The sequence below is a fragment of the Podarcis erhardii genome, assembly GCF_964252035.2.
Source record: "Podarcis erhardii genome assembly, chromosome: 5".
Taxonomy (NCBI): Eukaryota; Metazoa; Chordata; class Lepidosauria; order Squamata; family Lacertidae; genus Podarcis; species Podarcis erhardii.
Genome location: NC_138509.1, coordinates 79064890 through 79088438, shown reverse-complemented (window position 1 = coordinate 79088438; position 23549 = coordinate 79064890). Strand labels below are relative to the sequence as shown.

Sequence of the window (23549 nt, the reverse complement as noted above, 5' to 3'; positions counted from 1 at the left end):
TCCTTTTTCTCCCAGGAAGGAAAGAAAAACAGCCCATGGTGGGAACTAATAAGTCTCATGAATTTAGCTTGGCTGTGATTAGTAGCGTCCCAGAAGGCTGCACAGACACCATGCATCACTGGCGGAGGAAGAGGAGTGGGGGGGGGGAGTGCACCGCCCCCTGCAGCGTGATCCTGGCAGGGGGCCATCGTGGCTGCCCCACCACCTGCGCTGGGCGCCCTGCCCCTGCAGGCAGCACGCCACACCCCCAGGATGTGCTCCACGCCCCCAGGATGAGCGCCAGCCCTGCGCCCGCCTGCTCTCCGCCCCCCGGTTCTGGAGTATGAAGCTCCGCCACTGCCATGCATTGCAGCCAATTGCCAATGGGCACTTGGCATAGTGCGGCACAGTAGTGCAGGCAATCTGCTGCACCCGCATGCTGCTGAGCTCCTAATGTATGTATTTCTGCATCCCTAGGAACCCCTTAAGTACCACTCCTGTATTTTTGAGTTGCCTAGCTTCACTTCCGGACTGAAAAGCACTTGAGTTTGCTGTTGAAAAGTAATACATGAATCTTAACCAGTGGAACAGTCACTCCCATCTGCAGCCCGGTAGTATTCAAAGAGGCTATTAGAAAAGTAAGCTGGTTTTTTTTAAAAAAAATCCAATTTAAACCCCCATAATTGCAGACGGAGAAGAACATGGATCACAATCTGAAATCCTGGTATTATTCGCCATTGTCGGGTTTTTCATATATTACTTAGCAAATGCTGTGGTTCTTCACAACATTGAATTTATCCAATTCTTTGTAGATTGCTTCACTTTGCACTGGTTCCAGGAAAATGGAATCTGTGATATGAGCTTGCTGAGTGCCTCTAGATTATCGCTGCAAGCTGTAACCAGTTTAATGGAGTACTGTGCTGGAAATGTCTTTTAAAACAAAAAACAAAACAAAACCCACCATCAATTAATGAGAGAAGAAATTGCATTCAAAAATTATTGTTATGAATTTGGGAGAGGGTGGTGGTGGAAGAAGGCTGTATGCGAGCTCCTTCTAACCCCTGGATTCAGCAAGTATAAACCAGGCTAGCTTCCTGTGTTGAGGCGATAGCCTGGGGGATGGGCCATTAAGGGAAACAAAGGAAAGGAACAAGGCAGAAGGATGAGGCAGAGTTTAGAGCTGAGATTCAGTGACAGTGACCCTAGAAGTAAAGAAGCAAGTTGGAGAGAAAGTCAGATAAACTTTTGAGAGCAATGTTTGATTTCTGTTGGAATCCAGTGCTGTGCTTATGAAGGAGGCAAGGCCAACTTGGGGTATAATGGTGGGAACCCCTCCATTGTAGGCTCGGGTTGCATATACAGTGGTACCTCGGGTTACATATGCTTCAGGTTACAGACTCCGCTAACCCAGAAATATTACCTCGGGTTAAGAACTTTGCTTCAGGATGAGAACAGAAATCGTGCTCTGGCGGCGTGGTGGCAGCGGGAGGCCCCATTAGCTAAAGTGGTGCTTCAGGTGAAGAACAGTTTCAGGTTAAGAACGGACCTCCGGAACGAATTAAGTACTTAACCTGAGGTACCACTGTATGTGTAAACAAACCATATATCATAAAGACACCACAGTTTCCATGGTGTCCCTTTTCCATGAACCCTGGGTGAGTGCCTTGAACCCCTAGGCTCTTGCACCACTCAGAGACTGGGGTTGCAGTGGCGTGCAACATTATTAAAGGGGAGAGAAAATGTTGGCAAAGTTCTCGTCACTGGGGTTCAGACTATTTGTTTCCCTTTCCTTGCTTTCTTAGGCAGCTGAAGGGAGTTTGTGATGAGTTTCCTTTATTTCACCCTACAAAGTATCTCCCCAGTGGTCTGAACTCGGCACCCTTCCTTGGTGCCACAATTTAATTGAAAACCCTGAGCAAAACACATCAGGAGAGACATCTCCTCCCATGAGGAATTTTCAGATGAGGAAGCACAGAGTGGCTGCGAAGTCCTAAAGCATGGGTGGGCAAATTAGGCCCTGGGGCCAGATCCGGCCCAATCGCCTTCTAAATCCGGCCCGCACACGGTCCGGGAATAAGCATGTTTTTACATGAGTAGAATGTGTCCTTTTATTTAAAATGCATCTCTGGGTTATTTGTGGGGCATAGGAATCTGTTCATTTCCCCCCAAAAATATAGTCCGGCCCCCCACAAGCTCTGAGGGACAGTGGACTGGCCCCCTGCTGAAAAAGTTTGCTGACCCCTGTCCTAAAGAAACGTTCACAATCATTTACCTATTGATCAGTTGTTTACACAGCTGAAAAAGGTTCAAATAGTTTGTATCTCTGATAGAGATTAATTTAGGTTAAACAGTAGCCTAGTTTATCAGATAGATTAGCTCCCCTAATAAGCAAAATAATCATAATACCTGCATCAACTATGTCCCATTGACTCATGGAAACCTGATAGTGTGACCTTGGATAGTCAAGATCCAGCTTTGCTGTCGCAGTTCAGATTAAAATGTATTAATCATCAGTGGTTCTTTTGACCCCATGTAGACCCATCTGACTACTGTAATTCGCTCTACACGGGGCTGCCCTTGAAACTGTCCCAGAAACTCCAGCGGGTGCAGAATGCTGCAGCGAGGCTCCTCACGGGGTCCCTGCCATGGAAGCATATTCACCCAGTGCTTTACCAGTTGTACTGGCTCCCAGTGGAGTATTGGGTCAGGTTTAAGGTCTGGTTTTGACCTTTGTGGCCTAGGGCCCTCGTATTTACGGGACCACCTCTCCTGGTGTGTCCCGCAGAGGACCTTAAGATTCATGAATAATCATAGTTTAGAGGTCTCGGGTCCTCCACCAGGGCCAGGGCCTTCTCAGTGATGGCTCCAACCTGGTGGAATGCTCTGTCCCATGAGACCAGGGCCCTGCAGGATTTAACTTCCTTCCGCAGCGCCTGTAAGACAGAACTATTCCACCTGGCTTTCAATCTGAATTTAGTCTGATCTTTTATTCCCCTTCCTTCCCTCCCCCTCCCCTTTTTATGAAGATAACCCGCTCTGGGATCCCACAGCTAATTCTCCCCTGGTCTCCTCACTGGCCCAAATAGGACTAATTTAGCCAGCTAGACCTGGTGATCATCTAATGTTTATTGGATGGATTTCCCCCCCGAAATTGATTTTTTATTTTATTGTTATTCATGTTTTATACCGTATTTTATGCTTTTTTTTGTAGCATCAATTAAGTGTTTTAAATTTGTTGTTAGCCGCCCTGAGCCCAGTTTTCTGAACTGGGAAGGGCGGGGTATAAATAAAAATTTATTATTATTATTTATTATCATGGATATAAAACTTCTATGCGGTATAAAAATGGACATCAGCCACATTTGGCAACATTATCAGCTCTGCTTGGAGTTGTGTGTTTCTAGTGACATCTCATCACAAGGTTTTGTATTTGCTGAAGTCTGTTCAGAGTATGTGCCATCCCCATCCATATTATGCAAAATGTGTAGCGTTTTGAATTTTCTTTAATAAATTACAGGTGCAAAGAGTGAGAGAATGGGCTCCAGATTCTTCAAGTGAACACAGCAAGCAAGGAGGAGAGTTTATCTCTTCCTTCCCAAATTCCACAAAAAAACTTCCCAAACCCACAGCTTTAGAGATAGTTCTCATTGGCACCAATTAATAAAATGAACAAATGATCTGGAGACGTAGCTGTATGTATGGTACTCAATTTGTGACCCTGTTCCCTGTGCTAACCTGATGTTTCTTAAGCCACACCAAACTAATCCATCTACTTTTTGTGTGTGAAGAAAGCACCAACTCCTGATTTAGAAAAAGCTCCACCCTGTTAATTCCTAGCAATCCATTATCTCCAGTATGATCGCCTCTCCCCATATGAACCAACCCAGACCCTCAGATCATCCTCTGAGGTCCTTCTTTGTGTGCCTCCTCAACTAATTAAGATCTTATAGACATATTGTGCTGCACTCTACTGTACAGCAGCTTGAGAGGGTTTTCACAGCCTAGAAATATTCTAAACAAACAAACAAACCGTATCTGAGTTTTAAAAGCAGTTTGCTATATTGAATGGGAGTGGAAGGTGGGGAAAGCAGTCATTCAAGAAATGCAAACCCAGAGCCCGTTTTATTCATATCCCGAAGATACATTACTTTCAGGAAAACAAGTTGAAATGTTACAATAAAAAGGAAAAAAAGCTTTGTAAATCTTACCTGATTTTATACAGTCTGAAGTTTTGCAAACACCATCTGCATGGGGCGGCGGGGGGGAATAAACACATTTATATTGTTATTAAAACCTTTAATAAACTTTAAAAAGCTCTTAACAACTTGGGACCAGTTTACCTAAGAGATCGCCTTACCCGATACTTGGCCATTTGACCACTTCAATTAGCAGAGTTGGCACTATTGCCAATTCAATTGGCACTTGTATTGGCAGAATTGGTGCCACAGAATACAGTGGTACCTCGGGTTACATACGCTTCAGGTTACATACGCTTCAGGTTACAGACTCTGCTAACCCAGAAATAGTGCTTCAGGTTAAGAACTTTGCTTCAGGATGAGAGCAGAAATCATTCTCTGGTGGCGTGGCGGCAGCAGCAGGAGGCCCCATTAGCTAAAGTGGTGCTTCAGGTTAAGAACAGTTTCAGGTTAAGTTTCAGGTTAAGTACGGACCTCTGGAACGAATTAAATACTTAACCCGAGGTACCACTGTACCTGTTTCACATTTGTAAGAACCTGATTGTGTAGTGTAGCAGCACCTGCACTTTGGGAACTCCCAGCCTATTGATATCAACCAGACTGTATTATTTTCAGTGCCTGCTAGAGACGTTCTAGATTAGACAAGCCTACCCAGATGCTTAGAAATGCTGGTACGAATTTTAATCTGTTTTAGTGTTTTAACTTCTTCTATGTTTAAAAGTACTGCTGTATTCCCCCCCCCCCCAATTTTATGGTTTTCTCTTCTGGGGGTGCCATGGAGTGAGTGCCCAGGGACAGGCAGTCAGGTTGTGTATCCATAGCAGTGACCAGAGGAGAAATGACCACTGGGAGGAGTACAGAGAGAAGAAACGCCCCGGTGCTTCTGCATCAGCACAACCGGATGCCTTCATCTGCCCCAGCTGCAACAAAACATGTCTCTCCTGCATTGGCTTCTACAGCCACAGCAGGCACTGCAACCTTCCAACAGTTTGACCTCACCCCCAAAGGCACACTCCTCTATTGTCTCTGGAGACAGATGGATGCCAGCTCCACCTTGGGAGGGCAACTGCCTTCATAGATGGTGATTTAGAAGGCAGTTAATAAACCATTGCCAATAACAATAATAGTAACAACAACAACACATTAACTAACTCCCCTTCACCATAAGGTCCCAGGACAGGTCACAACAATTTTAAAATATCAATATTAAAACAGTTTGTGCATTTGGGACAAGCAATTTACAAGGAACAGGAACGGAAAACATCTTAGGAAAATGTAGCTCGGGTGTCCCAAAGTCTTGAGCGTCATTTTGCTTGGCATAACCTTGAACATTTCCTAAGTTATGGTAAATTGTTGATTTATTTATATATATTTTTTGGTATGAGAAAAAGAGAGAGATGGAAACCTGAATGAATTCTGCTGCTGATTCCATCTGGTCTTGTGGATTATAAATTGAGGAAGTGGCAACCGAGGTGTGAGTGGAAAGCAACAGAGACCAGGCAGAGCTTCAAAGAATCATATAATGTTAGAGTTGGAGGGACCCTGAGGGCTCTGCAATCTTGCTCACAGTGGGTGGGCTCGAACCACCAACCTTCTAGTCAACTGCATCACTGGGGAATGCTTTTGAGTGAGAAACCAGAGAAAGAAAGAGAGGCAAGGACACCCCATGCTCTGGGACATACTGTTTGTGTGTACTGTCTCTCTATGATGATCTGATATTGGGCAATGAGTTTTCCTGATGGAATGCATAAAGAGAGGGCCACCATCTATGATCAACTGGTATATTTGCAAATATACAAATACAACATGAATACCCTTTACAATCTGGCATAAGCCTCCAGTGACTTCTTCCGAAGGAAGCTTATCAGTGCTTGGAAAAATAGGACAAGCATGTAAGTCAGCAAATTCGTTTTCTACATTTTAGGCTGATCACGGGCTTCTGAAACGATCTCAGAGAAGCCAGTCCCAAACAAAGGTTTGTCGAACCGTTTTAGGCATATAGTTATTACACAAAAATCACAACACAGCTTTTTAAAGTCAACTTGCTTCCCCCAAAAAGGGCATTGGCTCCTTCTAAATACAGAAGCTAAAACATCCAGCAACATCCCAGCTAACAAGTTCAGATGCACATTTTTTTTGGTATGAGAAAAAGAGAGAGATGGAAACCTGAATGAATTCTGCTGCTGATTCCATCTGGTCTTGTGGATTATAAATTGAGATTTGAATAGAAACTGCAAAAAGGGAATCACTTTGACATATGCAGTAGTAAAAGCAGAAATGATCATGTAAGACTGAGCTCTTACCAGGGTATTTTAATCAACCCCTTTTCAAGGTGATGAAATTTTGTGTTTGTGGTTTTTGCTCCCCCCACCCAAACTTCAGGTTCTTAAAAGAACTTTTGCCACAAAAGTAGTAGGTTGATTCGCTTCTACTCACCATCATAGGTTGCATACAGAATGATCATGGTGATAGCTACGATAGCAAGGAGAGCAACGACAACGGCAAGCCCGATTTCCAGAGCACTCCATCGCAGTTTTTTCTTTTCTTTTGCAAGGTTCATTTCAGTTATATCCATCTGACTTTCTGACTTGCCCATAACCTAGAGTCTGGGACAAAGAAAGAGAACAAAGAGCAGTGACTGAAATGCTTAAAGCATGGAAACTTCCAAGTTCCTTTTACCTAAGACCCTTTTTTTGTTCCAGTAGGCAAGAGGAAGTATTGGTGTTTTTTTAAAGAAGAAAAGTTAAAATACATCTGTTAGTCATGACGGCAAAAAAAATGACAGTCCAATTGACATTTTGCCACTTACAATCCACAGAACAATGTCCTCCTTACACACACGAAGAACAGCTAAAAAAGGGAATGAAAACAAAGGAACACTTGGTTTTATTGCTAACATATCTACTTTAATTGCACTCCTCTGCCACAAGAGTTCACAGGCAAGCGAAATGCAGCCCTTACTCATTGAATAAAAATTAACCTAACCTTTCAATCTCTGATCCTTTGCCAATGATCAAAAGTGTTCCATTTTGCCTCTCTGGCATTTTTCAAGTCATTTCAACAATTAATGACTGAAGAATTTATGACTCCTAAAGTAGCTGAGGGAGGGAACATCTTCTTCCCTCTGAACTCAAGTCTGGCAAATGGCATTGTATGGGTGGGTGGGAGCGAATGTCCAACACTGCAGGCTGAGGCGGCCCCTGGGTCTAGTAACCCACCGACGTGTCCCGAGCTGCAGAGACTAAGGTCTGAGAGAAGGAGAGACCTGAGTACTCGCAGGAAGAGTGCTTGTCTTCAGGCAAAACAGGGAGGTGAGTCACTGGGGGATCAGGACCAGCTGCTACCCTGACAAAGATAAAAGGCTGTCAGACCCTGCCCCAGGTTGCGGGAGGAACATTGCTGTATGCTAGTTTCTGCCTGAGATCCTGTACCTGTCCTTGCCTGGTTTTCTGCCTCGTGTCCTGCCTTGGCCCTGTCAGACTGACTCCAGGAGAACCTTCGGATTCTGGACCGGTCCTGGACTGCATTTCACAGGTTACCCCCGGGCCCAGCACATTTATTTATTGGTGTGTGTTTTACTTTTTGTAACTCTATCAAAGAATAAGATAAAATTGAGACTGAGGGGTTTTCTCAGGACGGTGGAGGGTGTGTGTGCTGTGACCCACTGGTGAAGTGGTAAATGGTGGAGACCACATCCCCCTCCTGAATCTTCCAGAGAAGAGGAAAGCAGTATAGATTTACAGAAGTGGTTTGAGGAAGGTCATGGCTCAGAGGCAGACAAAGAGCAGAGTTGGGAAATAATTGGAAAGGAAGTGAGGGGAGCAGAGCCTGAGCAGCTGTCTGACACGTTATCACTAGAAAGCATTCCAGTCCCCTCTTCTCCCAGAATCTGGCGGTCATTGAAAGTAGGAGAGCAAAGGGCTTGTAGGCAAATGGCCCTAAGCGGCCACCGTAAGGTGGATGGTGTTGGTGACGACTGAGGAGAGAAGGGGGGGGTGGAGTTTACTCAGAGCAACGCCATTACTCCAAGAGGCAGCATTTCTCAGCCTCTCTCTGTGAATATTGAATAAAAGACATTGGCCAGAGCTTCTTTGTCTGTCTGTTCCTGGCCACCTGCCCTGGGGGATCAGATTTCCTGGCGCCTGACATTGTGCAAAAATGGGGGGGGGGGTCAAGGAGGGTCAGTTGCTGAGGAGTGAGAAATGTCCCTATTTTCATTTAAGGAATGTTGGAGTGTATGCAGCAGAGAACCCCCAAATCTGCTGTCTCATGGACGCCCTTCATTCGACACATCGCTAAAGCAATGCCTCCACTGATGCCATCACAAAAACACAAGCTTCACTGGGGCGATGTGCACTCATGAGGAAGAATGACTAGTCAGGCTTCTTACGATGTATGGGCCTCACAGCAGATTCATCTGAATATGTAGAAGAGACAACACTCCAGTGCTTGTTGTTATTGTTGAGGTCAGTTGCATTGTAAATTTTTGAATGGACAAAGCAATAAATGTGTTAAGTTAAGTTGTGGGCGAACATATCAGACAACACAGCGATTCTTCCAAAGCAGCTCTTTATTTGTAAGCTGGAACAGAACTAACTGAGGAGCTCAGTCAGCCTGCTTATATAGAGCTCCAGAACAATTGTAACTGTTGCAACTTTCTAAAACTATCCAACCACAGAACGTCACTTTTCAATCCTTCATTTGCATACAAGCTATCCAATCACTGAACGTTACTTTCGATCCTTCATTTGCATAACTATCTACAGTATCCCCCTGCTGGCCCAGGGTGAGAACATCAGTACATAACAAAATGCATCTATATTATATATGAGTTTAGGGTGGGGGGGGAATAGGCTGTATGCAGAGACCCCTCCTAACCCCCCGGATCTAGCAAGTGTTACAATATAAGCTTCCTGTTGCTACTAACATGAGTTTGACCAAGCAGCAGGAGGCAGTGGAAGACAGGAGTGCCTGGTGTGCTCTGGTTCATGGGGTCACGAAGAGTTGGACACGACTAAACGACTAAACAACAACAAAGCTTCCTGTTGAGGTGATCACCTGGGTGATGAGCCATTAAGGGAACAAAGGAAGTGGATCTGTGGGAAATGGCAAATGGGAGGGTTGCCTGATATAGTGGTACCTTGGATTACAGATGCTTCAGGATACAGACTCCACTAACCCGGAAGCAGTACCTCAGGTTAAGAACTTTACTTCAGGATGAGAACAGAAATCACACGGTGGTGGCAAGCCCCATTAGCTAAAGTGGTACCTCAGGTTAAGAACAGTTTCAGGTTAAGAACAGACCTCTAGAACGAATTAAGTTCTTAACCAGAGGTACCACTGTAGTTAGAAAAAGGCAAAGGCAAAAACTGAGAGTTGTAGTGAGGTGAGCCAGAAGATATGCAGCAAATTGGAGAGAGAACATTGTTTGATTTCTGTTTGACTCCAAAGCTGTGGCTATAGGAGAAATAAGGCCCTCTTGGGGTGATAATGCTGTGAACCCCTCCAACGCTCAGGTTGTCTATATGTGTAAATAAAAAATATATCATAAAGACACCACAGTCTTTGCTGTGCCCTCATTCCCAAAGGAAACATGAACTTGGGGTAAGCGCCTTGAACCCCCGAAATCTTGTAGTACTTGGAGATTGGGGTGGCATGCAACACTACACACACACACACACACACACACACACACACACAAGCACACTGAAAATGATGAATGTGAGAAAAATAAGGGAGAAGAAAATTAAAAGCAATAAAAACGGTATCAAAAACATCACTTCAAAATCAGCAACAGCTGAATACAGCAAGAACTGCACCGTCCAGCACCACCCCAAGGTAAATCCTGTTGAATTTAGTGGGGTAAGTGGGACTATGATTGCTTGGAAGAAACAGAAAATATCTCTGAACTTCTCATGGTGCTCAGTTGGGTATGTTTCCCCCCTTTGGATTTTGTATTTATCCAAAATAAGCTGCAGAGGCTGCAGTCTTGAGTGAAGGGCCCACTGATAACTGAGGAGAGCGGGGAGAGAAGAGGGAGATTAATGTCGGGCAAGTTTTTGTTGGTTGGTTTGTTGCCAGAGGCATTCAAAATCACTCCTCCACTCCCAAACTGCTTTTTTTTCCCATGTGAGGGAAAACATAAGGACTCTCATATCATTTTCTGCTCATCTCATTGCTGCCCCTGCCATTATCCTAACGTACCTAACGTTTCTGAAAAAACATCATTTCATGCACCAGTCCAGCCCACCCAATGCTACAGCACCTCCAGCTTTTCCTCTCTTCATAACTTGTCCATGCCCTGACTGCTGCTTTAATGTTGCATGGCAGCATTTAAAAGCTGGCATTTCTGTTTAACCATACAGTGATTTTTATGAGCCTTTTTATTGTGTGTGAAATATTCCAGCCACCTGAATGGATCACGAAAGCTCACATGTCGAAAATATAATAATTGCCGGCGCTCTGAGGGGTCCCAATGAGCGACAGCGGCTTTCAGAGGTCTATGTGCATCGGCTCCCATTCTGTGAAAGAAGGAGGGGGGAGTGCAGTTGAGCAGCAATGCATCACTCACCTCCCAACATCAGCATCTCTGCTGCTCACTGAGATGGTGTGGGGATGGGATAGGGCAGGGGTGAAGGTGAGTGGAGGCTGCCCTGGCAGAGCCAGTCAGATTCTCCCTCCAGTGTGCCTGCACAGACCCAATCTCACCACTCCCATGCCCTGCCCCATCCCAGTAAATGATAATTCTGCCACTGTGTCAGAGTCCTGCCTTGCTGAGATGAGCGCACACACCCCGCCAGACTGTCTTCTACTGGGCATGAGAATTTTTTAACTTAGGCCCAATTTTGTCCAGTGTGATCTAGTCACATGAATTCAGCCTCAATTATTCCAGGACCAAAACGACCTCGTTACGCATGGTAAATGTATCTTTACGCACATGAGCATTGAGCACCATGCGTCTAAAATTTCGCAGTCTGAAGTAAAGTACTGTCTTGTGACCCCTTCAGGGAAGTGTATAACTTAGTTAAGTCTACAGAATTCTCATAAACAGTGTTCATTTAGTGCAGCCGCTGTTTAGCTAAGGAACTTGGATGAATCAGAAGAGGTGAATCCAATGAAGTCATCCCATCAGCACAATGCGACTCCTTCTCCTCTCTGCATGTATCCCCTGCACCCCCTCAAATCTGCTCTAGAGAGTTGGACAGGGGAGAGGGCACCAGAGGGGAGAAGAAGTCAAGTCCCATTGCACAGGTGGAAATCCATGAGCTTACAGGGTGACTTTATTAGACACACACACACACACACACCCATTAACTGGTGACAGAAAGTAGAAATGTGATGGGATTCTAAATACCCAGATTCTAGTGACTACATAATCTCTAAGAAGTTGAATTGGAACATACAGTATCTGAGTCAAAGTTGGGCCACCCTAATTTGCAATGTATGGATAATCATAGCAACCTGCTTCACAGCAGTTGCTGTCAAGAATTACTGAATGTATGTGAAGCACTTTGCACACCCCAAACTAACTGCATAAATCAGCCTTCTCTATGCTGGTGCCCTCTTAGTTTTGGGTTGCAGATCCAATCATTGCTGACCGCTAGCTGGAGCTGATGGTGATTGTGGTCCAATATGTTTGGAAGGCACTAGATTGGAGGAAGCTGACATAAATTCAAAGTGTGATGGGTAAATTATCTAATCACATAACCTCAGATAAGTTTGCCATCAAGGCATATGTGGGGATCACTTACAAGATCACTAACAATTCAGTTTTTAAAAGGTAGCCCATGTGGTTAGAAGGATGCAACACCTTTTACATTTTCTTATTTGTCAATTATGATAAGCCATAACAATAAAATTGCTTCAAAAGGTAATCAAGTGTGCCCTTGAATCTCAACCCAACAGATCAGATGTTCACTTTTAAAATCTCTTCACTGACAAAGTAGCTGAAACTTTAGGCAACTGATCTCCCAGTTAAAGCATGAAGATTTAAGGCTTAAAATGGTTCTTGTGTATGCATACTCACCTGGGAGTAAGCCCCACTGAACTCAAGAACTCGTAAATCTGAGCACACATGTATAGGATTGCGTTGCAAGACGGCCGAACCTGTCCTTATCATACACCAGTCAAGAACAAAGTTCGATCTTAAACTTTGTAGTCCTTAAACTTTGTAAGTGCATGAAGTCAAAATTAGAAAATGCCTCAGCTTCTTAGTTTGGTGAGTGCTTTAATGTTCCTAAATTGCAATTTATTAGCACACCAAGAATCACCTGCTTTGACATGCAAATGTGCTTTGTGAAGACAGCATAACTTCCCCAAGGGAGATAGTCTTTATTATACTACTGCTGGAGTGTTTCCATTATTTAAAGGCATCCCACTGATTTGTTCTTACCTGCAGCTTTTTAAGAAAACAAGCGAACACTATAGGCCACCTAGCAAAGGTCTATTTATGTGATCATTCATTTATACCACCAAGACCTGGGCATAATTAAAGCAGACAGGAGCTTAGGTATTAGAGTTCTGTTCTATTTCTCCTAGGGCTTCAATGATCCTCCCCCAGTTGCCCTCCAAAGTGTAGACAAAACAGGCAGCTGCAATTATTATGTTTGGCAGCAATGGAAATTAACAATCTGAGCTTCAGTTTTCATTTTCAGTCCACCTGCTTCAATCTGATTTCTTGGAGCGGCCTACATGTTCTTCTTTGAAATATGCCAGACCAGGTGATATGGACTTGCTGGGGGGTGGGGGTGGGGAACACTATTCCTTTTGGTTAATTCGTTTAGAAATGCATTTCCTTAGCAATGGATGATTCCAAACACTGCATTGGCAGTTGAGGCTGAAGTTGGTTCCTGCTTCCTAGTTCCTTACTCAGTCCAGGTGCCTTGTGGGATATCTTTTTTTGTGGGGGGGAGGCTAAGGAGTAAACCCTATACAAATCCGGGATGGAGTCCTTAAGATGGTTGGATGGCACCTTGTATGCCTCCTTCTGGCAACTCCTGCAGCTAAGATGGTACCAAACGTATTACTCTACTTTCCTTTGGGACACATCAGTGGGGCCTTGTTGTCTGGGCAGCCCAGGACCTCCATATATGATAGCTTGCTCCCTTAGAAGGTCACTTGGGTGCTGCTAACACAGCGATTTGATTTCACTCACGGAGGTGTACTCCATTGTCTCTTGAGGCAGATGGATGCCAACAAACTCAATCAAGGCATGTGGAACCAGCCAGAAGAAAGCACAGTGGTCCCTTGGTTTTCAAACACCTTGATATTCAAACAACTTGGAACCCAAACACTGCAAACCCGGAAGTAAGTGTTCTGGTTTGTGAATTCTTTTTGGAAGCTGAATGTGCTACATTTTTAGTGTTATGCTTCCAATTTGAGTGCTACCCTTCCATTTTGAGTGCCACACTTCTGTTTTGAGTGTTATGCTGAGGTCTGTCTGTTTTTGCTATTTATTTTGCGTTTTTCTTTTTGCGGCTCTTTTTGTTTTGTTTTTCTGACTATGTGGAACCCAGTTCAGCTACTGATTGATTGATTGTGTGACTGCAGTACATTGTTTATTGCTTTCATTTTATGGCTCAGTGGTCTCATTAGATAGTAAAATTCATGTTAAATGGCTGTTTTAGGGGTTGTTTTTTAAGTCTGGAATGGATGAATCCATTTCGCACTACTATCTAAGGGAAAGAGCGCCTTGGTTTTGGAACGCTTTGGTTTTGGAATAGACTTCCAAAATGGATTAAGTTTGAGAACCAAGGTACCACTGTATGTGCTTCTCTGCTCCCTGTTGTTGTTTAGTCATCCCTGCCAGCAGGACACTCTCCATTATAAGATGCCAAGAATCATGTCTGGCTGCAAGTGGGAAGCAATTGCAGCCTTGTGTTTATTACCCAAATAAGCGGAAATCCATGTACAATGTTTTTGCATACATAAAACTTATTTCAAGTTTCAAGCTTAGGTCAAACATTTAAAGGTAGCATAAACAGTGCAATATGCTTCTGGGAAAATCCCATTTGTTTGAGTATCTTGTGTATACAAAAGTGTACCTGGGATGTGCATTCATACATTTCAGAGTTTATGAAAATGCATTTATTCTGGCCACATATTGACATGTATTGAAGACATGCATAGCAGATAGGTGTGTGGGTTTCATTTCAGAGAAAACGTTTTTGCAGGAAAGTGGTGTCTCAAGGTGAAATTGACATGAAATTGGCATACAATGGTATCTAACCAAAACGGAAACTTTCTAAGACAGTTAAGGTCATGGCATGAATTGTTACAAAAAAAGTTGGAAAAAACTCCTTCCCTTGAGAAAGGGTATGGCTACTGGGAGAGTTGAAATGGTGACAGATTCAGACTGCAGTCCTTGGTCATCAGTTGACTTGTCAAACAGGAATGTAAGGTGGTTCTCACCTTTCAATTTAAATGCATGGAAGCAAGTCTTCCTGCATCTAAGGTGCAAACATTGACTGAATGTAACAACTTCTGAGAGAAGACCTGTGAACTGTGACACCTTAGGAGACACAATTAGTTTGGAGTGTTCTCATTCAGCAAATACATTGGTATCTGAAAATAAGAGGCATTTTTGGTTTGGTTTCCTGGTGTTACTCATAAATGGGGGGGGGAGGGGGAATGATGATTAAGTAAAACAGGCCAGCGACTTTCTGAAATAAAACACCATCCCTTGATAGAAAGTTATATGGCAGCTTTTCAAAGAAGCAAAGATAATTGCATACACCTCCAGTTCCCATAGAGTTTGCTAGAGGACATATTTGAATTTGTTACTGATAAAAACAGATAAGGCATTCACAGCAACACTTCCCTGTTCCTGGATTTCAGATTTTATTCATTTCAGCGTTCTCCTGAATGCTTATCTGCAGAGTGAACCACTAACAAGACTGGGTAAAAAGATGTCAAGACTTCTGGGGGCCAATTACTACTGTTTCAGTAACATCATCCATGCATTCAGATAGGATACCCAACAAGAACAATATAAATGGCAAGGCAATAAATTGCAAAAATGAGAAAGAAAGCGAGAGGTTTCTTGGTGGGGAAATTAAAACACCGGCTTGTGGGGTTCTGCCAGGGCAAATTTAAACATCAAGCGTAAGGGAGATGGATAAAGTATTCTAAACACACACTAGTAAACTCTGGTGATCAGATATTTCAAGAAACACAACAATCTATTGTTCTCTTTGTAAATAGCTGTGTGACTGAGCACGTTTCATATTTCCTTAAAAGCCACAGTAAAGGTTGCAATTGCAATTCTTTAAAATGCTTCAAAGAATAGGATTCAAATAAGTGATGCAACAAGCAGTGAAATGTTTGTGGGTGGGGGGAGATTTGAAAAAGTTATGTTAAACAGCCCATATGTTGTTGCTGTTATAAAAAGATTTAGTACTGAGTTATTTTCTAAGTAGTACATGATTGCTTTTAAAAATTGGCAACGGTTAAACATTTATAATAAAAGTATGAAAAACAAAGTTTCATTTTTAATTGATGAAGAGTAACTTCATGATTATAAATAATTCCAGGATCTGCCGCTGGTTCAGATTCTTATGTCACACTTACAGGACAGTGCCTGTTGATTCTAGGTTAACCAAGAATCTATCAGCTTGGCGTTCTGCACTAGATATCAGCATGACATATGAGAAGTTCTACTTTGTACATAAAATAGCCAGTGGAATTGTACGTGTAAATCTAACCTTTTGCTGCATTTTAACCAAACTGGAGTTTGAACCCACACAAGCCTGCTTCCAAAGAGAAGTGAATATGTACTTTTACTCCTATGAGCAACTGCACAGCAAGGTGAGAGCTCATCCTACTCTCTGGGACAAACAGAGCAATCACACTCTTCCAAAACTCTCCCAACAACTTGCAGCCTTAGGACAATAGAGGCTGGACAGCCAAAGTTTCATGCTTACAGAAATATAACAATGTACAAAGCAAACAGTGCTGTTCTCTCCCCGCATAGAACGTTTTAGAGCTTATTTTAACCGGCTCTGAAACACAATGAAGTTTAAAACGTGTACTTTGCAGTTAATTTACTGATGCTGTTGGGAAAATGTAAAAAAGAATAAGGTATCAATGAAATGAAAGCCTTAAATTTAGTACTCTGCTTGCTCTTAAGGCTCGGGATGAAACGCACGCGATTAAAAATACACGGAAACCAAGTTTGGAAGGTAAGCTAGATGCTGTGAGTCTACCTTTGAGGCAACATGCAGGCTGAAGTTAATCAGAATCAGGTCGCTACTAAACAGCCGGAGGAAAACATGGGGTGCTTTGAGAAGCTACATAAGTTGGCGGAAGCAATGCCTTTTCTCTGCACCCCACCCCAAAAGAGAGAAACGCAGAGGCTCCAGTGTGCTAAGAAGAGACCCTTTTTCTGCTCTCAAATCCCAGAGGGCGTGGGGGCTGATTGTGACTGCAAAGATTCAGCCCACGGAGAAAGGGGGGATATATGGGGCACTCAACACATGCTCAGAGGTACCCTTCTCCATTCTTGGCACTGCACTGTAATGAAAGGGCTGAGATCGGCTCGAATGAAGCCCAATACCTGCCCGGCTCCTCTCTTGCTTTCCCTTGTCTGCAGAGAAGCTGCGCTCAGATATACTGGACAAGTGATGCCCCGCTCTTCATGCTGGGACTGCCCTCCTTTCCATCCTTCTCTACCCCCTCGCCTTTCTCCAGTCAGGATCCCGCTTCTGGGTTTCACCATCTGTACCCACCCACTCCCCTGTTCCACGGCTCGCCAACTCTACCTCTTCGGTCTCTCTAGACTTACCGAGCTGTTCCTGGGAGAAGTTCGGGGCTGATGTAAATAGACACATCACCGACCGATGGAGAGAAGAAAGCGCAAGCGGAGGGGGGAAGAGAGAGAGAGGCGCTGCCGTGGGAAGACCCAGGAAGGAGGAGGAGGAGGAGGAGGAAGAGAAGTCAGCCGGCAGGAGCCTCCAGGGAAGCGGCGGCGCTCAGGTCCGCGAGACGGGATGGAGAGGCGGAGAGGGGGCGGCGGCAGGCGCTGCGCTCCCGGCGCTCCCCCTGGACTCAGGCGGCGGGTCGTGCGAAGAGCCACCCAGGCATTGCCAAACCAGCCGAGGCAGCCGCGGATCAGAGAGAGAGAGAGAGCGGGTTTTACTCTTCCCTTGCAGGAGAGAGAGAGAGAGGGGGGGGGGGCAGGCAGGCAGGCAGGCAGGCAGGGGCGAGCTGCGCTGGCTGGTTGCGATCCAGCCTCTCCGCTGTTCCTGGGGACTTTCAAAAGGTCTTGCCTCTTATCCTGATTTCTAAGCAGAGACTGGGCTGGGGGCAGGAAAAACGCACAACTCCTCCTCCTCCTCTCTCTCTCTCTGGCTTTGGGGAAACCCAGATGAGGCCAGGAGGGAAGCTTTGGTTCCTATGCCCACAAGATTAGCCAGGCCCTCCAAGAAAAAGAGGGACTTAACGGGTTATAGGAAACCAACTCCTAGGGGCCAAGAGGTCTTCACCCCACTCCCATAAAATATATGAGCAGGTCGCACCCTCCCCCCAGTTGATAGGCATTGCCACGCACCACATCATGTGATCGATTATGTAGCATCCTACATTACCTGTAACCCCCCCCCCCCAAATATTTTATTGAAGTTGGCACCCCTGCCACAGGTAGTACGAACTCCAGTTTGGCTTTGGTCCCATGGCCTGTGAAGAATGGGAGATGCCCTCACGTTAACAGGCAGGCAAGACTTTGTCCATACATATGGGGTGAAGGACGATAGCTCAGTGGTGTAGCACCCCTGGTTCAAGGACTAATCCTCAGCATCTCCAGGTAGGGCTGGGAGAGGACCACATTTGAAGTCATGGAGAGGTTCCATCAGTGAATGTAGACAGTACACTTACTAGGTGGACCAATGGTATGAGGCCTCTCCACCATGCTTCTGATGCAAAGTGGGAGAGCTCTGCTGGGAGCCTGCTTGAAGTCCACTTTTTGGGAAAGTAGTTTAAAAACAACTGCCCTATTTTATTTTTTTAAGAATTGGGTTGGTTGTGCTGAGTTGGCTAACTCACAAAGGATCTTCCTCAAAGGCTCCACCAGATCTATCACGGGTAGGTGAAATATGGTGTGGCCAAATGTTAGCCCACCAAACCACTATGAAGGACTACAGTGAACCCAAGGTCAAGGTGAAGTGATGAACTTGGTTATAACTGGATTTTGGATGGTTTTTCTTCTTCTTATGGGCACACACTAATTTCCCTTTCTTATGATTCATTATTGTGGTATAAGTTTCCATGCATTTTGTGCACATCTGTGAAATTTATTTGCCACAGATTGAATTTCTTGCGTTTCATGGTATTTCTGCCCCACTGTTAACATTTTCTCCCTACATATCTCTGTTGATCATAGCTGTCAACTTTCAGATTTGAAAATAAGGGATCAGCAGCCTCGAAAATAAGCGATCAGCAGCCTCACCTGTCCCGGGGACAGTCTACGGGATATTTAACAATCCGGGATAGCAGCTGGAAATGGTGCTGGAATAAGTGAATTTCCCGCAAAATAAGGGAAGGTTGACAGCTATGCTATTGATCTCTCTCTGTAACTACAGGTAGAAGGCCTTGTTGGTAATTCCACAGCTGGCAGATTGCCATCGAGTGTCGATGGATAAGTGGACCACTTTTGCAGTGCCACTGACCCTCTGAAACACCCTCCAATAGGTTCATCTGAGGAAAATGGGGCTTCCTTCCACATAAATCCTACAGCGTCAACTCCCATTGAGCACACAAAGAGCCCTGCTTTGATCAGGCCAATGGTCCATTTAAGACCAGCATCCTGTACTCACAGTGGCCAACATGTGGGAAACCTGCAAGCTGAGCATGAAGGAAATAGCACTCTGCCTGCCTGCGATTCACAGCAACTGATATTCTGAGACACAACACCTCTGACAGTGGAGGTAGAACAAAGCTGTTGAGGCTGGTTAAACACTAATTGTTAACTCATTTGCATGTAGCTTTTCCCAGTTTTAACCTTTAAAGCCCTATATGGCCTAGGACCCTCGTACCTATGGGGCCGCCTCTCCTGGTATGCCCCACAGAAGACCTTATGGTGTGCAAATTACAACAGTTACAAATGGCATTGCTGCGCCCATGTCCTGCTTGCATGGACATCTGTTTGACCACAGTGAGAACAGGATTCTGGACTAGATGGGCTGTTGGTGTTGACCTTTAAAGCCCTAACCAGCCTCGGTCCAGTATACCTGAAGGAGCGTCTCCACCCCCATCGTTCTACCCAGGCACTGAGGTCCAGCACCGAGGGCCTTCTGGCAGTTCCCTCACTGTGAGAAACCAAATTACAGGGAACCAGGCAGAGGGCCTTCTTGGTAGTGGCACCAGCTCTGTGGAACGCCCTCCCACCAGATGTCAAAGAGAAAAACAACTACCAGACTTTTAGAAGACATCTGAAGTCAGCCCTGTTTGGGAAGCTTTTAATGTTTAATAGATTATTGTATTTTAATATTCTGTTGGAAGCCTCCCAGAGTGGCTGGAGAAACCCAGCCAGATGGGCGGGGTATAAATAAATAAATAAATAATAATAATAATAATAATTACTATTATTTATTTATTTTATTATCCAGATAGACTTTTCTCAGGTCCTTCCAAGATGCTGAAGGGTGATGGGCATGGCAAGGACAATCAGGGGCACCATCTAGTGGGGGCGAAGAAGCCTCCCCCCAAATTTCCAAGGATATCCCCCTCAATGTGTGTGCATGCCACACAATGTGCTCATGCCACTCGTGCACACGTGTGACACATCAGCATGTTGCATAGTGCTGACTCCTTCAATCATGGGGCAATCATCATTTTATCCACAGTGACACAATCAAGGACCCCATCTGTGTGAGGCTCAGGGCCAGAGTCAGAGGTAAGCATTGCCACGCAAGCCATGTTAGTGTCCCTTACCCCACTGAAAAAGACAAAGGAACCACACGAGTCCATCACTAGTGCAAGTATATAGTGTAGCAAATTCCATTACAGTGGTACCTCGGGTTACATACGCTTCAGGCTACATACGCTTCAGGTTACAGACTCCGCTAACCCAGAAATAGTACCTCGGGTTAAGAACTTTGCTTCAGGATGAGAACAGAAATCGTGCTCTGGCGGCGCAGCAGCAGCGAGAGGCCCCATTAGCTAAAGTGGTGCTTCAGGTTAAGAACAGTTTCAGGTTAAGAACGGACCTCCGGAACGAATTAAGTACTTAACCCGAGGTACCACTGTATTTGCTTTTTCAGAAATGCAAATGGGGTGAGGGTTCTCTGGGTTCATTCCTGATATGATGAGCAAATGACCCAGAATGGACATCAGTGAAATGAAGATGGATAGAGAGCAATTAAGTCAAGAAGCCTGATATGGCGCTTCCTGAAGAAGGATGGTGCGAAAAGTGACAAAACGTTTTCATATACCGAACAGCAAGGAATAAAAACATCCCACAGTGTGTTGAAATGTCTCCATTAAGAAGATGAGCGCTGATATCTCATTCTCTGCTAATAAAGCTATAAATGCCGACAACAATCATGATCCTGCCTTCAAAAAGGAGAGGGAGAAATGGCCCCCAAATTAATCAAGACATCTCAATTTCAACACACACACACACACACACACACACACACACATATATATATATATATATATCTCCCACCATGGTTCTTTCAAGCACTGCCACTTCACTTATTACACCAACCCATCTACTTAAAAAGGCCCATCTTAATGTCCTTTTTAATGCAGCTTCAAAAACCAACCCCAGGCCCTACCCCTATTATCACTCTCAGCTTTCTAATTTATACACAGTGAGGGGGAAAAGTTTAATGGCCAGAAAACTACTTTGGTCTGTACATAGGCCAAAAAGTTTTCCATTTATAAAAACTTAGTTTTGAAATCCAGCATAGATTTAAGAGGGAAATGGAAATCTATCTGAGAATATGACTAGAAAAGCAAGAGAGAGAGAGAGAAGCAGTGACCTCTTCTTTTATTTTTATTTTTCATTTAATGGCTAATGTAATAAAGATCTCTAAACAGTTTACATTAAAATAATAATAATAAAATATTTAACAGTGGCCTCATATGTAGAATAGCAATAGGCACTACCTCCTCTTCTTTCCTATGCCAAGGCCCTGTGATCCTCAGACGAAGGGCAATAAAGAAATTTAATAAATAATAATAAAGTCTTCACAAAGACCAACTTTAAAACATGCACCCTGCCGGGGAATTATTTTTACTCTCCAAACATCACTTCCTCCTGTCCTGAGATGTCTACATATGTATCACGAAAATAGAGGAATTATCTGTAACAGCGACACAGGAGGCAATTTTTCTAAGGATCACAGCTTGGGATAAAGAGTTACGCTTCCCCTCCCCACATATTGCAGCCTCAATTAAAATTGTCCTTCCTGCCACCCATTATTAAATAAAAAGTCCTAGACATCATTGCTAACAAAGTACTTAGCAGCACATCTAATTTGTCCCTAATACTATTGATTTTCTTTTTTTGGGGGGGGGGGGTCCCGAATCATTATCAATCCAATAACTTTAAAGGAATGCCCTTTATAGTTCTTGATTTGTAAAAAGTCACATTGAAAATCCATTGCAGAGAAAGGAACGGGCTTTAAGGATGGGATTCTGGCTGTAAACCCCTTGGAACATAGATGGAGTCCCTTTTGAGTTGACGTGCAGAAGAGGGTGCTGAATGAGTTCGATTCAGAAATGTGATATGCCCAGCAGTGCAATCGCAAGCATGTTTACCTGGAAGTAGGGACACAGGTGGTGCTGTGTTTTAAACCACAGAGCCTAGGACTTGCCGATCAGAAGGTCAGCGGTTCGAATCCCTGCAATGGGGTGAGCTCCCATTGCTTGGTCCCTGCTCCTGCCAACTTAGCAGTTTGAAAGCACATCAAAATGCAAGTAGATAAATAGGTACCACTCCGGCGGGAAGGTAAACGGTGTTTCTGTGCGCAGCTCTGGTTCGCCAGAAGCGGCTTAGTCATGCTGGCCACATGACCCGGAAGCTGTACGCTGGCTCCCTTGGCCAATAAAGCGAGATGAGCACCGCAACCCCAGAGTCGGTCACGACTGGACCTAATGGTCAGGGGTTCCTTTACCTTTACCTTTACCTGGAAGTAAGACCAAGTGAGGTTGATGGAGCTTACTCCCAAGTCAATGTATGAAAGATTGCCTAAGACATATTGAAATAATTGGACCTGAATTCCACTGCTCAGTACTTTTATCCATGGATTTCAGTCCCTGGGTTGTGCTTTAAATGCCAGGTTCCCGTTAGTTCACTTATTTAGGCGCATTGCTTCTTCGTTATATACCCAAGGCAACCGTTTTCAACTGCTAGTGTGCCATGAGAAACTGAGTAATAAAAGAACAAAGGTTTCCTTAAAAGCCAAAGCACCTATGAGCAGATGAATTTGTCCTCTTCATCTCTGCCATAACTGCTGCTCTGTATATGACTGTTTCCAACCAGTGGCTATGTGGCTTTTGTTTCTGTTCGGGTGATTCTGAAGCAAGGTCCTTGGGAAGGATTCAGGGCTTGTTTAAAGTGAACTGGGAATCTGTCACTCACAACTGAAGCAGGTTTCCTGAAGCACTTCATGGTGCCTTGGCAACCTGAACATCCATAACAAACACTACAGACAACTCTGCTAAAAGCAAAACTAACATCCATAAGACAGCAAGAGGGGTTGTGGGGGTGAGGTAGAGCAAAACCCAGGTGGAGAGAGGGAGGAGGAAAGCTGATTAGTCAAACTTGTAATCAGAAGGAATGATTTACTCAGACTCTCCAATCCCGGTGTTTTTGGGAATGGACAGTGAATCTTCTTTTGGTTCTCTCCCCAACCACATCTACTTTAAAGTTGCCTAGCAGGAAAACAACCAAACTAATTTGTCTGGTAAATTTCTTACCTAGGAGCATCTCCCCGATGTCAGCTATTTCCAGGCTAATTGACTGGGGGAAAACAAGGGGAGATTAAGTGAAACCTTTTTACCCACTCTGAAATTGTAGAAGCAGCGTTTGTGATGTTTCAAAAATTAAAAACAAGACACCCCAAATGTTGTTGAGCTTTTTGAAAAAACACACACAAACAAACCCCAAAGTTGTTTTCAATTGACTTGCCTAAGATCCAGCATAAACCACCACTTTTGGACATTCTACCAGATGTCAATTCCCCCTTTGAAATCCTAATAATGTCTGGAAAAATCCGGACACATGGCTACCCTAGTTTGTGGGGAAATCACTGCAGCCTTCCTTCTGAAATTTGGCAGGATGAATCCCTTCAGGAGATGTTCCCAGGCATGAAAATGCCATCCAATTTCTCCCCAAAGTAGAGAAGTTACAGATATTCTGTTTTTCTTTAA

The 23549-nt window shown here is 44.3% G+C and overlaps 1 protein-coding gene across 3 annotated transcripts in view; it reads right to left on the bottom strand.

Moving 5' to 3' along the window:
* Nucleotides 1–17234, bottom strand: part of MME (membrane metalloendopeptidase) — a 72982-nt gene extending 55748 nt beyond the window's left edge. Inside the window, exons 1-3 of one of the 3 annotated variants that reach the window (XM_081862395.1) lie at nt 16957–17234; nt 6612–6781; nt 4188–4223 (exon numbers count right to left, since the gene is read on the bottom strand). In XM_081862395.1, coding sequence (XP_081718521.1) covers nt 4188–4223; nt 6612–6771 — 196 coding nt within the window. In that variant the 5' untranslated portion in view covers nt 6772–6781; nt 16957–17234. Of the gene's footprint in view, nt 1–4187; nt 4224–6611; nt 6782–6984; nt 7055–16956 lie in introns of those variants that run through there. The other 2 variants (XM_081862393.1, XM_081862394.1) reach the window with 2 other exon arrangements.
* Between the last annotated feature and the right edge of the window lie 6315 nt (nt 17235–23549).